At 43.3% G+C, this 15084-nt stretch overlaps 1 protein-coding gene across 1 annotated transcript in view; it reads right to left on the reverse strand.

Annotated features, from left to right (window-relative positions):
* Nucleotides 1–15084, reverse strand: part of LOC129857774 (eukaryotic translation initiation factor 3 subunit E) — a 41796-nt gene that overhangs the window by 12242 nt on the left and 14470 nt on the right. The window contains exons 4-9 of the mRNA XM_055926327.1: nt 13427–13469; nt 11623–11727; nt 5479–5604; nt 5014–5138; nt 1417–1543; nt 572–673 (exon numbers count right to left, since the gene is read on the reverse strand). Coding sequence (XP_055782302.1) covers nt 572–673; nt 1417–1543; nt 5014–5138; nt 5479–5604; nt 11623–11727; nt 13427–13469 — 628 coding nt within the window. The remainder of the gene's footprint in view (nt 1–571; nt 674–1416; nt 1544–5013; nt 5139–5478; nt 5605–11622; nt 11728–13426; nt 13470–15084) is intronic.

Here is a 15084-nt window from a genome sequence, read left to right on the forward strand (position 1 = left end):
AGTACACATCAAGCCATTACACACCAAAACGGAAATAAATAATCCCAATGGCTGTCTATGACACGCATCGAGTGTCTGAACGCCTCTGCATAGACCTTTGCTTATAAAGAGTTTACTGTTAACTACCAGGCTGATGGACAATTACAGGCCATCATAAAAATCTGGCCAGACCAATGAGTCACAGGGTTTCTCAGAGGACTTCTGTATCACCCAAGTGACCTAATGCAACTCAACCATCGGACAATATGTATAAACCCGTGTTTAAAAATACATTTAAAAAAAGCCCAACGCCATGAGAAAGTGTGAAAGGTCGGCCAATCTTGCATGATCACTAATGGTGTTTACTTCTGTGCTAGCTACATGGGAACGTAGGAAGAGCTGGTTGGCCAATCCAAATCCCTCTGTAAATCAAGGACAATATAGAGAGCGGGACACAGAACAACCATTCCCAAATTTAAAAAAAAAAGAAAAAGAAAAGAGGTCTGAAAAGGATAAATTACTCAATCTATTGCACATTGATGGGTGGGAGCGTGCAAGGGGGGGGGGGGGGGGGGGGGCAGCTGGGACTTACCGACTCACACTCCCTCAGTTTCTTCTGAGCGCTGTCAAAGTCGAAGTTCACATACAGGCACTCCACAAATTCTGTGATGGGATCTTTGTAGGTGTAGGACTCCTGGAAATGGAAAAGAAGATTTATAACATTTTGCACATGCCTAGCTTCTTAACTTTCAGCAATGGACATAGGACATAGCACAGGTTCGACAGGCAAGGCAGCATGCCTCCAACCCATTACTAAAAACAATGTAAGTCAAATGTGGAGACCCATTGCTAACCAAATAGTAGAATTTACAACGCGGTGAATAAAAGCAGATTCAAAAAGTCCCCTAAACAATTCCAAACCAATGCTAGGGGGGGGGGAAGAGACCCAAGAAGACGGAACAAGCATAGAGCACATGTTTTAGTGATTACACAGAGCCCACCGAGACGGCGCTTATTTAGCTTTCAGAGCCATTGATCTCTGAAGAAGCTACCGATGTTGGGTTTGGGAAGAAATCGGTACTCTACAATCAGACCGTCTGCTGCCATTTATCAAATGTAATGGGTTCAAGACCTCTAGCCAGGACCAGATCTCTGATAGAGTATACTCTAAGAGCAGCATGTTTATCAGCCAAGGCCTTACACTGCTCATAGATGTGTGGATTCTGGCCTTTAATGGGGTTGGTTTAAATGCAGAAGACTTTTCAGTTGAAGGCATTCAGTTGTACAACCCCTTCCCCTAATAGTTGGTGACATCTTGTGTCAAAATGGACAATCTTACACTGACTAAGGTCTTACACTGACTAAGGATAGAACATTTGTAGGAAATGTGTTTTGAGAAATTGGGGTAAGGAATGTGTTAAGATGTTTGTTTTATACCTGCTGTATGACCTTGACCAGATCTTTCAGGACCTGCCGCCGCTTGCGAACGTCTTTGTTTGTGATGACAGCAGTGGTCAGGTAACGCAGGATGTGTGGGCACATGGTCTGAATGGCGTTGAGGTACCTGAAATGACAAAACAAAAGGTCATGACAAGAACAAATAATCAGGGGTCTTAAGGACTGGAGGAGCTACATGGCAACAAAAAGAAAAGCGAGTTGATATTTATGGAGGTGAAGGCTATACGAAGTTGATAAACTGTGTTGGTGTACGCATAGGTTGAAGGGCATAAAGGTCTATTTTTGGTACGCAAGTACCTAAGCAATTAGGCCCATGGCATTTAGGACTTCTGACCTTATCAACCAAACAGATATGTGCATTGTAATAGCACATTCTCTGCATGACATAAGTTCAAGCACTCCTTTTCATTACCCCCTGTATAAGCAGAGGGGAGGAAAGGAAACCCTGGCCTCCGCAGTAGACACAGATCACCGAGCAGGGGACCTGCCCAGTAGCTGAAACCCTATCCTTCAGGGCCTTGTTTTTCAGCCACAGGTTAACTTGCTAAGGGCTGAGCACGAGAGAGGGCCTTGTTAGAAGCCAATTAGAACCCTAGACAACATTCTTACTCTGCAGACAGTGTTGCAAGTCCTTTCCCCACACGCTTCCGTAAAAAAAAAAAACTTGCACACATACAACCCTATTCCTTGTCAAAAGGAGTGTTCAACTTGAGTTATTTGTATAACTTCTCTTCATCCTTATCTGAACAGCCATCATTGACCCCCCCATTCAATCCACCGACCAAATTACATTTCTAAATAGGAAGTGGGGTTTCCCTGCCACTTCCCGCTCCTTCAGCTCTGATAGATTAGGACGGAGAAACATGTTTTTCAGAGCAAGGAGGGAACACCGCAGACGACGGTTTAATTAGTTGAAACAATTACAGGGACTAGTGGGCCTGCGGCACTTGTGATGTTGGGGTCTAAAATCAGCAGTGAGCAGGCGGGCTAAGCGGTGAGCAATCATCCACCTGGTTGGAGAAGCCCCCTTTCCTCTCCTTTTGTAGTTGTCGGACTTATTGGCAGACCACAACACTCTATGCTCTGTTCCCGATGAACATACGCCTACTCTCTCTCCAGGGGGTCTCCAAAAGCAAGCAATACCAGACCTGCCAACCCTGTCCAACTTTTTAGAGTACCAGACGCGCGCGGCAAATTGGGAGATTCAACTTGTGTGCCGAATTGGGCCCCCAGCAAGCTAGTGCGCACAGTTGGAGTCTGATTGCAATTATAGAATTGTACCAACTCAAGTCTATAAAAAGGTTTGAATACTTTGACAGCATTCCATTTACACATATGGTAAAAGTCACCAACAAGATCTAATTAGCAGTGCATACATTCCAAATTTTCAAAATGGATAAAATCTCAAATCTAGTGCAAAGGCATTTCAGAAGCATTTCCTATATAGAAAATACCTGACACTCATTCTTCATCGCACAGTCTTCTAAACTCCCGACTCCATTTAATGCCAAGATATATTTATTTTTGATAATACTTTTGTCATGCTTTTTGTGACGTGGATACTAATTACAGTGCATCGGGTTGCGTGATCCTCGTAATGTTCCGTGGAAAATACAACTAACGAGACGCAGAATTTAAAGTATCACACTCGCACAAATGCGACCAGTTATTTTTCGTATTTGCAGTTCATTTATTTCACCAGCAAATGCAAGTGAACTGCTGGCACTTTAGAGCCCACTGAACGTCCATCTTATGTTATCTAACGTTAGCTTGAAACAATTAGGGTTTACCTTTCCACAACACACGGAGTTGAAAAGGGATGTGTTTACCTACAGCTGACAGTCGAAGAAGTCCGCATCACAACAGGAACGGGGTAGCTACGTCGAATATTAATCTACATTCCCGTTGACACAAACTCGGTACATGTCTGTGTGTTGCAGCTCGAGAACCGGGATGTTAGATTTTTAATTATATATGCATTTTGCGTACCAACTACGGCATTCTCTGTCCACGTACGAGATCCAAGTTAAACGTATACAGAAATGAGTAGGGCCTGCTTTTTATATATATCATTTTTTAATTAAATGATTATTATTATTTATCAGGCCCTACTCATTTCGTACATGGACAGAGAATTGCGTAGTTGGTACGTAAAATGCGTGCATGTTGGCAGGTCTTCAAACCTGCACGAGTCATGCAGTCATATCTGGGACTAGCTGCGAAGGAAAAGAAGAAATGCAACATTCACCATACCCCACTTAAGGGACCTAACCATTTTGGAGTTTGAGGCAACAACAACGCTGTACTGGTTGCAGCGGACGCCTCAAAAGAATTAAGAGGTTCAAAATCAAAACGATTTCAACCCAGTGCGTGTGAGTGAGCGTGAATAACGAGGAGAGAGACAGGATAGGAGGGTGGAGATGAGGGGTAGAGGGAGAGATTTCATTGACCATCTGCGAATGATAGAACAATGTAAACCAACTGCGAGTGCTTGGATAACATTAGTAAAGTATTCATTTCCCCCCTTTGCACCTACATCATAGATCACCGCATGACAATATTCTCACCATGAGTGCTCTTGAACTCAGTAGAGGTTTTCAATAACACAAACTAGGAAGGCCTGATGCAACTTTTGCTGACTGTGGGTAACAGAGGTCAAACATTAAACTAAGGCCTAGCCACTGGTCAACAACTTTGGCCAAAGGAAGTAATGGTCAAGGGGTGAGGGAATGAGGCCAAGCCTCACTGTGGAATTAAGTGGTTTCTTGACTGAAATTGCAACGCACACATAACTCCCTCAAGTTCAACCAAACAGATGTTTGTGAGAGCTTTTCATTACTAATTATTGGGCAGCCTTTCCTTCATTAAATTTAAAAACTAAGTAAAACTCAGAGAACCAGACATCCCTATCTGCTATGTTGTGGTGGCATGTCATACCTTCAGTTGACTACAATCATTGGTTCAATTACACAAACCAGCAATCAGAATGGGGGGGATGCATTATAATAGTTTGTGTGTACATTTTACGCAGTGCAGAGTTTTTCCGATCTGCAATACACATGGACTAACTTGCAGCTTCGAGAGTAAATAGACCACACAAAAACAAACGGACTGAAACCACTTAAAAAAATACCCCAAGTAGGTTTTTGAAGGGGCCCCCTTCCCAAAGTTAAGAGTAAATGGCTTCCTTTTCAAAATCAAGTTAGTCTAATAAAAACCCAAGTCTACTTTCTCCACAGTTAGCAGGACCTGACCCAGGCGGCTGCCAGCTGAACCACTTTTGGTCTCTCCTGGGCCAGCAGCAAACCCTGGGGCCCAAGGTTCAGTCCTCTACTGTGCCTCTTCTTTAGGGATAATTTCCTTCCATTCTCCCCACCAAGGATGAAAGCAGGCCACAATTTAACAATCACCTCTTGGGTCACTCAAGGGTTTAGTGTGGATCAGTGAAGACACTGCGCCTCAGACTGTAGAGATGGCAGCTTCTACAGGGCAATATGTTAAGGAGGGTTCGTCATCAGATCTAAATAAGCCAAGTGTTTTACAGAACTCCAGTGTGTCAGAGATGAAAATACTTACTGCGGCTGATACAGGAAGAGCTCAATGATGTTGTCTCTGCCTTTGGGGTGATTAAAGAAGACGAATAGGGACCAATGGATCAGCCAGGTCCTCTGCTGAAGAGACTGGAGAGGGGAGCTCACCGACTGGACAGGAGAGAGTTGTCATTATTTACTAGTTCTGATTGAGGTGACAATACAGTATACTGTAAGACAATTAAAAAGTTCAGAGTGAGGTCTCAGTTCCCTTTTCCTTCCAAGCCAGAGCCCGCACCCCTGCGTCCTTCCCAGCTATCCACCCCCAAAAAAAAGAAAAAAAAATATAGATCCACATAACTGCTCCATTTGCAGATCCTCTGGAGTCAGGACTGAAAGGGGGTGGGGCCGCAAGAGCGCTTTGCTGAAACCCGAAGCGGTCAATAAGGGAGTCGAATCTACGTAAGGGAATCAAATTGCAGTGTCAAATTCTGAGAAGTGGGGCATTTACGTTGTTATCGATAGTCTCCCTCAGGCGGGTGAGGTCTTCCATCGCAGCCTCCCAGTTCTGCATCAGGATCTCAGAGGCCAGCTTCCCCCACAGTGAGTTCAGGGCATTCCTGTCTGTGGCCGGGACCTGGGAAAAGACATGTCATACTCGTTAGAACATGAAACACAGCATCACCTCACACAGCAGCAGAACTCAACCCACCTGCAAAATGACCAGGCACTGGCATATCTAATCCTGATAAATGCCTCAGTGTACAAACCGTGTGCTCGCACACACGCACGCTGAGAGACGGTCAGTGGCCATTGCCACCGCCACTTGGCTTCGGCAAGCAAAACTGTTTGGTGGAGTTACTTCTCTTATTTATACTGGATAAACTGATTAAATTATGTCATCCTGAGGGAATTGGACTTGACAGAAAGAGAAATGAATCATGAAAGAATGTTTAGCTTTTTATAAAAACCTAATTTGCTGCACTTTGTGATACTGCAACCGCTGCATTGCAGATGTTCTGCGATCCTTTCAGATTACCACCGTAACTAGGAGCACATTTGAAGCATATGTGAGTTTCTCCGTACAATGTGCTAAAACATTGTTACTGTTATTTACTTAATGCTGCAACTCTTGAAAAATGTGCAGGGTGGCACACGGCCTTGGGAAGACACACACATTACTAAAGACGGACCTAGGGCATTTCAGCTTTGGCCCTACTCTAGTCAAGAAAGGAATATCTCATTTAAATTTAGCTCTGCCTAGTTCAAGCTACCACCTTGGTCCCCGAGGTTGTGACGTTTCTGGGGCAGGGTCAGCAGGTCATGGGTTAGCTTGTCTGTGACATCTCCACACCACAACTACATGGGACAGATTCTATCTAAAAGGACATGGTTGAAGAAACATTGAGCTCACAACTCTGGGTTCAGATATTACTCCCTTAAAATAACTAAATTGGATATTTAAATTAGCAGTTGCAATTAGAGAGAACATTGAAGATATACACGCAAAATGAGAGTAGAGGGCACAACTAGCATCTTTGAGGGGAAACCCCGTCGCTGTTCCTCAGACCTCCGGTCAATCCTCTCTTGCCTTCAGCCCCTCTGAATGGACTTTAATGAAGTGTGTATGGTGCTACTACTTCTGGTGGTGGTTTTGCGCAACGTCTGATAACTTTGATCAACAAGGCTACAAGGAGAGGCATGCAGTAGAGGCAGAGTTATCAAAATGTCTATCACTTGGAGTTCACCAACAACAGAGGTCCTGCTCCAGCCGCAGAAACCTTGATGCACTGTGACCAGTAACAGCCTGGATTTCTCAACACCATCTGGGAGGTGTTCATAATTTACGCCAAGCCAGGGTAATCCGTCTAGATAAATGAGAGTGTTTGGATGCTTAATTTGATGGAAAAGGGCATCAAAGACAAATCTGCTATTGCCCTTAGGAAATGTCCCTGATTGGCGATCAAGCTTTTCAAAAACAGTCCTAACCAGGTAAAATGCTCTTCCAAAGTCTATGCCTGGTACATTGCCAGGACACGTCATTTCGGTTTGCTGTACAAACTGCATGTCTTGAGAAATGTTTCAATAACTTCTACAGCTTTTCAAGCATGTTAAAATATAATTGTGATCATCTCCGACCATTAACACAAAAGGAAAACCTCCCGTTGAATCATGCTAGCTATAAAGTCTTATTACAACTCTTCCATTATCACAGGCTAAACGCATTGATATATGAAATGATGCTAACAAGAACCAGTTGAGGGGATAGCCATCCTCAAAGTCACAAGATCCCTGTTAATTTCTTTTTACCTTTAACTAGGTAAGTCAGTTAAGAACAAATTCTTATTTACAATGACGGCCTACACCGGCCAAACCTGGACCAATTGTGCGCCACCCTAAGGCGGCTTAATCAAAGCTAGGCCTCCACCCTATGGCTCATGGGAACCGCTGGCCCAGAGTAACTTATGATAAACACCAAACGCAGTCAGTGACAAGAGTCAACCAGGAAGTGAGGGCGGGTGCCTGCTGTAAGGCCACAGTAACCTCGACGCAACCCACCACACCCCCTTCTTTCCGACAGCAGAATGGACTGTGAGACAAATGATCCATGGGTGGAAAAGGAAACCAGCTGGAATCTCTTAGTGATTGAGAAAAACAGGTCATCAAGATAAAGGATTAATACATACAACAGATAGGTGCAATTAAGTGTTGTTTTACAAGGTCAGACATCAGCGCCCCTGGAGCAAATGATGGTGTCTTGCTCAAGGGCAAACGCGACCCGACAAGATTTTCACCTTGTCGGGTCGCGTATTAGAACGAGCAACCTTATGGTTAGCAGCCCATCGCTCTAACCGCTAGGTTACCTGCTAGGCTACATGAAGACTTTATTAGGCTACACAGTAACTTTTAAATGAACTGCTACATAAAAAAGGGTGACCGGTGGAAAAGAATACTGGTAGGAAAAAACAAGTGGGGAAAGTCAGCGGCAAGGTAGTCTTCCAGAGTAAAACACACAAAGAGGAGCAGAAGGCCATTCATCCACTCACAACAGTGGAGTTCTTTGATCATAAAACAAAACTTGGGACTGCTTTAAATTACTTTTTTTTATATATATATTTTTTAAATAAATGAGACCTCATAAGAAAGATTAAGCATTATAACTTAGGAGAAAAGCCAGCCACGGTGACAATTTAAAGGTTGTCGTTTCATCTCTAAAAAAATAAAAGAGGTTTGTTTGTTTGTTGTTTTTTCTGCCTTGGAAGTCCCTGCCTGCTAGGTTTAGCCGATCTCCATGTCATTATGGCAGCTTTCTACACACTGCCTGGCATTCACTAGTGGACACGCAACAATAGTTTCAATACCAGGGTTTTTCCAGCAGTTACCTAGAGTTTCCATTTGTTGGCGAAAAGGGGCACATTTTTACCGACTGACCAGCAACAATAAATTTACTGTGCTGAAGAGCCGTCGGGACACTCAATCTTTATTCGCAACATCCAATACCTACATTCACTGATGCTATGAATAAGTTGCTCTTTTCGCGCTACGCCACACTGTAACAGAACCCGAGGCCTGGATTTTGCAAGCCTGGCTTCCTCTGTTTAATTGACTGGCTTTCCCACGTTTGATGGGTAGAGCCTCACCTCTACCTTACAGGGGCAGTCTGAGAAAAGGGGAGGTCCACAACAATAGAGGGGGAATAGCGGGGCAGGTATGAAGTAAAAAGACAGACATTTAGGCGTAAAATTATAATTTTTTAATAAAAAAATGAGCCTTCGGATTGCCAAGAGGAGGCAGCGGCTATCTGGTAACAGTAACTGCCCTGGCTGAAATGTAAAAGGAGGGGCTAATAATTTGAGGAGTAAATTCAAAACTGGAAAATAATCTACATAATGTAGACTGAGCTAAAAACCATAAACAACTGTGCTTAGAGGGAGCGCATCAATTGCATGCTTTTGGTGTGGGGGGGGGGTTGCTCATGTTTAATCAAGAGCCGCCATCATCTGGTCTTCAATGTCTCTCGCTAGCATACTTAAATGTGAGTGCGTCACATAGAATCAATCAAATAAAATGTAAAAAAGAGCCCAACTGCTTTGGGTTAAGAGGCTGTTTACAGAGATTAGGGCTCGTTGCTCAGAGTCTCTGCTAAGCCTGCTTTTCAGGAGAGGACACCAGCATCACCAACGTGCATGATTAGTCACAGACATCTTCACAACAGAGGGAGAGTATCAAATGTCAATTAAAAATGGGAAACCTAAGTTGGTTGTAATATTTGTCATTCTGATGAACATGTAAAGTGTTGATTTTATTATTTGCATTCTTTCGAGACTGGCTTTGGCACAGGTCTTTGCTATACCCCAGAGCTCAGATGAGGACATATGCGACCCAAAAAATGAAACTATTGAATAAAACTTGGAATACACTGGTTGTGCTTGTTTGGCTGGAGGAATTACAGGACACTGATAGCAGAGATGAAATGGTAAACCCTGGCTTTGGAGTAACAATGGTGAAATCTACCACCAAAAATGTAGGCGAGTTTGAGCATCAAATTTGCAAACAGCGTCACAAAAAAAACCCATAGGCTTCTGAAAGGGGAAACACAAGGTAATAGTAGTGATGGTACCTGGTCAGCGTGACCATAAAAATATAAAAACATACAGCTCAGATTAAAAGCACCAACACTGGGTCTGGTGGTACCTACAGTAGAAATGAACCTCATTGGCCAACATCTTATTTTAGTTTGGAAATTAGGTTTGACGCCAAGGCTTTCTGAAGAACATTAGGTGACTTAACTTGTTAAAGTCAACGATAGCACAAAAGGTCAGCCGACCATTCAGACCTAGAGTAGCCCTTACAAGCCACTGGTCCTGGAGAGAAACTAACAAAGGCAGCACTGAAGATCTGGTGGCACCTTCCACTGAGGTCACAGGCTGTCCATTCCCAGGACTTATCTAGTGTTACACCACTATTGTGACACAAAACACTCCTCTGGTCTCCCCTCTCAGTAAGGTAACCACCTCTCTTGGCCTGAGAGGTTCCCAACTCTATACAGCAGTGCACACAGTCCTACTGCACCTTGGCCATTCTCTGTGGAGTTCACCTTTCACTGATTTCTGAGGGCAGCGGGAGAGAAGCCACAAACACCAGCGCAACGATCCCTTTGTTTAGAGGAAATAAGATGTACGCATGTGTAATGAGAATACTGCCAGTACTTTCAGTGAACTGTAATTACCATCCGCCCCTACCCTCATTGGTATTATCTGATTTCCAAAGCATTTCACTGTTGGTGAAAATGATTTAATCCCTCCTCCATGCACACTCATATGTTAGCCAGAACAACAAAAAAAGGAAATACTGTGTATAGCCGAACAGGTTGAGAAACACAATGGAATTAGCTGCAAAACATTAAAAACCAGCAATGTTATCAGTTACTGAAAATACATGTGACCGGTCAAGCGCAGTCTGTAGGTTAATTTGCATAATCTACTGGAATTAAATTGGCACCGCATATAAAGTATAGTTAGAGAGGAATATTACCTCGCAGCTCCTCAAACAGCTGGTTGCCGCTTGAAGGGAAATTCAGACATTTGCATTTAGAATTCTACATTAGAGTGAAAACAGAGTTGAGTCACTTAAACAGCATCGTATTTTCTGTTGGTCACGTCATTTTACTGTTTGGAACGAATTAACCGGGGTTAGTTAGTAGGCAAAAATATACATCCCTAATTCAAACAAGACAGGTTATACATTTACAAAGTCCACTCATTTAGGCCTAAATGGTAGGCTAGTTCTTTGTTTAGTAAACCTGTTCTCTGTCAGTCGATTACTTGAGTGCGCCTATTGTACGTATGCATGTATGTACGTATGCATGTATGTACACACTTTTCGAAGCACTCGGACGCCTGACAAGGAGCTATCTGGCTTCAAATCAATAAGTCGTCCACTGCAGCCCGCCCAGCGAGAGGACAAAAGAAAGATTATGAAGTCTGCTGCTGAACACTTGGCACAGTAAAAAAAAAAAAAAAAAAAAAATCCTACCCTTGTCCTTGAATGTCAGCTCATCCTAATACTGAAGACGTGTGGAGAATTGAATGAGGGAATGACGGCAGCTTTCACATGCAATAAACTGAGGGTGTTCTCTCTTCCACGTGCTAGCCCTTTGAAAAATGGAACAATCCTGGACAAAACAACCGAGCAGTGAAGTAGGAAATTCCATTTTTCATAAAACGCGTTGAGCCAAAAAAAAGTATACGTCAATGGAGACAGTCTAATTCCAAAAATGCAATGTTAAGTGGATGTATACTGCTCATAATTTATGGCGTTTGACACGGTCCACTGCTGGGGGGGGGGGGGGGAACACATGTGATTAATGCACAAAATGGGAGTCGTTCCGGAGAAACTATTACTTCTTAATGAAGCTTCAATCATCGTCTCTTTGTCCTTAAAGAGCTTGCTAATATAAAGCACTGCCCAATAGTGTCCATTTGTCAGTGGTCCAGTTTTTATTCCAAAAACTACTGATGAAGGGTACAAATATGTAATATCACAATTTTAAAAATGTCTCGAGATCTATTAACTTGCTGTGAACATCTAGTGTCCAAGGTCGCCAGTTTGATATTTCATAAGAGTACACTGAAATGAGGGGTACTAGACTTACCAGGACACGGAAGAAGTAGAGGTACTCGGCAGCCCCAGAGTAGTTTCCACACTCGTACTGGAACTTGGCATATCTGTACAAAGTGTCCAGGTACTCCTGACGGAACTGGAAGAGAAAATGGCTGATCAATGGTTTCGTCCGATAACTATTCAGAGCATAGACACCAGCAATTATTTATTTGCTGACCATATTGTCAGCTTTCTCGCAGGCCTCATGTAAGATTATAGTCCAAGATGAGAGCCATGGTGTTATATCCAGTCAATGCCAGACCACCCCACTGGGAACAGAGTGGCTAAACTAAGGATGGCAATTCTAGAATCATGTTCGATTTCAAAGCCTATTCTGTTTGATTACCATCACTAATCATTGGGGTCAGCATGTAGCCTAGCAGTTCATATCTGTATTTATTATGGATCCCCATTAGCTGCTGCCTAGACCATTTACACAAGTGGGAGGGTTGCTGGTTCGAATCCCTGCTCAGACAGTAAAATATGGTGCAGAGTGCGTGGTCAACCAGAGGTTTGCTGGTAACATCCTAGATGCTGTTATCTGCTGTCGTGCACTTAGCAATTTCAGTGTGTAATTGTGTGTACAAGGAGCTCCATGTCAACATCCCATACGGAATGTCACAACATTACCACATGTAGGCCTATTTACTTTTGTCACCTGTGGCTATTTGGGAAAAGCCTTCAACAACCGACCTGAGCCCTATACTACGGATAAGGTATGAGGAGTCAACTTTGGTCAAGTCGGAGTTCAACTTGAGATAACTGGTACCAAAGTGGCTAACCTTTTGCCAAGAAAAATTTCTATGAGTACAAATCCTTCAGAACTAACCTACTCTGGGGCAGGCTAACTCAGAGCCAACTCCATTTATCCTGAATCTAGTGTGAGCCACTAATTGAGGACCAATGAAATCAGATATCCTCGCAGAGTCATCATCCCCATCATTTTAGGAAGATAACAGATTAAATATTTAATGAATAAATGCTTTGTCAAAATTATATGAACTTTAACTAAGTAAAATATTTTAAAATGTTGTTTATATTTATGTTGAGTACACACAACTGTAGCAATGAAAAATGAGCATTGGGTGGTGGGGGCAGGGGAACAGTACGTTGGGGAATGTCCATATGGGCACAGCAGGTGGGAGAGAGAAGTGAAAATAAAATGAAAAAAATTAATAAAAATATTTACGCCGTAACAATGATAAATGTCCATTAGGTGGGTGGGGGCCGGGTACATGTTCATGGGGGGGTAGAATATCTGTGAACGGTACACTCCTGCTAACTCAGGACATATCACAGCGCGCTGACGTCAGTTTGGGAACCGAGGCCAGTCTCAGATGCAGTGTGGCTTTGACAGGCAGTGGTTGCGAGCCGCTGCGAAGCGGAGGGAGACCGCCCTTTCCCACAGCTGAGTGGCCTTCGCGCTGCTGAGGTGCATTGAGGACAGAGTGCAGGTCAGCGGGATGCCAGGGTGGGAGGATTCCGAGTGGGGGGGGGGGGGGGTTAACGCCAAATATAGACACCCAGCATTTTTGCGGGTAGACCAATGTGTCTAGAGCTGTTCTGTATATTCTTAACAATTCACCACAGACTGTAAAATGTCCACAGATTTTTCTGCAAGCTGTAAAGCTCTTACATTTTTTATATTTTTTTAAGTTACAGTTTTGGGAAGTCGTTCAATGTCTCCCTGCTTGGGCCTTCCCGCCCCCCCCCCCTTCCCTAAATAGCGGGTTCACACAGGAGTCATGAGAAATGCAGTTTAGAAGTGAAACGTCAGCAAAGCGGTCCAAACTTACGCTGTGTTTCTCCGCCAGATAGTTAAAAAGGGCCTGTCCATCCCTGAAAGAAAAATTATTTCAGTTAGTGGCCTTGTTTCATTAGAGTTGGCTGATGCAGGTTGGGTGTTTTGAGCCCCATTCAGGTGTACTTTTTCCCATTTCTGGACTGTAGCAGGTCTAGAGTTCAGGGCAAATCAAGGGCCTTTCATTTCATGAACTGCACCTTTGTACTCCAAGAGTCTGACAGGGAAGCAAAAGTACTTTTATTTTGTGTGAACATTCACAGGCTGTTTAAAACATTCATCTTCAACACTGACACCATTAAACTCATGGTCCAACAACATTTAGGGGGAAGCTCAATCTGACTTTACAAAAGTGGAATTGCAGCCTTAGATTATGACTCGAAATAAATATGGTTTTATATGCCATAAACTGAGTCGCCTTTCGTGTCTACATAGGGGAGGCATCAAAAACACACACTACATGACCATAATTATGTGGAAACATGCTCAACAAACATCTCATTCCAAAATCACAGGCATATAGGAGTTGGTCCCCCATTTGCTGCTATAACAGCCTCTACAGTTCTGGGAAGGCTTTCCACTTAAATGTTCAGCCACAAGAGCATTAGTGAGGTCGGGCACTGATGTTGGGTAATTAGGCCTGTCACGCAGTTGACGTTCCAATTCATCCCAAAGGTGTTCGATGGGGTTGAAGTCAGTGCGCTGAGCAGGCCAGTTAAGTTCTTCCACACTGAACTAGACAAACCATTTCTGTATGGACCTCATTTTTTCCACAGGCGCATTGTCATGCTGAAACAGGAAAGGGCCTTCCCCAAACTTGGAAGCACAGAATCTTCTAGAATGTCAGTATGCTGTAGAGTTAAGGTCTCCCTTCACTGAAACTAAGGGGCCTAGCCCGAACCATGTAAAACAGCCCCAGACCATTATTCCTCCTCCACCAAACTTGAAAGTTGGCACTAGAGGTCGACCGATTAATCGGAATTGACAATTAATTAGGGACGATTTCAAGTTTCCATAACAATCGGATATCTGTATTTTTGGACACCATTTTCTTTCACCTTTATTTAACTAGGCTAGTCAGTTAAGAACACATTCTTACTTTCAATGACGGCCTAGGAACAGTGGGTTAACTGCCTGTTCAGGGGCAGAACGACAGATTTTTACCTTGTCAGCTCCGGGATTCAATCTTGCAACCTTAAAGTTAACTTGTTCAACGCTCTTACCACCTGCCTCTCATTGCACTCCACGAGGAGCCTGTCCGTTACACGAATGCAGTAAGAAGCCATGGTAAGTTGCTAGCTAGTATTAAACTTCTTATAAAAAACAATCATAATCACTAGTTAACTACACATGGTTGATGATATTACTAGTTTATCTAGCGTGTCCTGCATTGCATATAATCGATGCAACGCAGGGGGATGATTTAACAAAAGCGCATATGCGAAAAAAGCACAATCGTTGCACGACTGTACCTAACCATAAACACCAGTGCCTTTCTTAAAACCAATACAAGTATATATTTTTAAACCTGCATATTTAGCTAAAAGAAATCCAGGTTAGCAGGCAATATTAACCAGGTGAAATTGTGTCACTTCTCTTGCGTTCTTTTCACACAGAGTCAGGGTATATGCAACAGTTTGGGCAGCCTGGCTC

The sequence above is a fragment of the Salvelinus fontinalis genome, chromosome 6 (assembly GCF_029448725.1).
Source record: "Salvelinus fontinalis isolate EN_2023a chromosome 6, ASM2944872v1, whole genome shotgun sequence".
Taxonomy (NCBI): Eukaryota; Metazoa; Chordata; class Actinopteri; order Salmoniformes; family Salmonidae; genus Salvelinus; species Salvelinus fontinalis.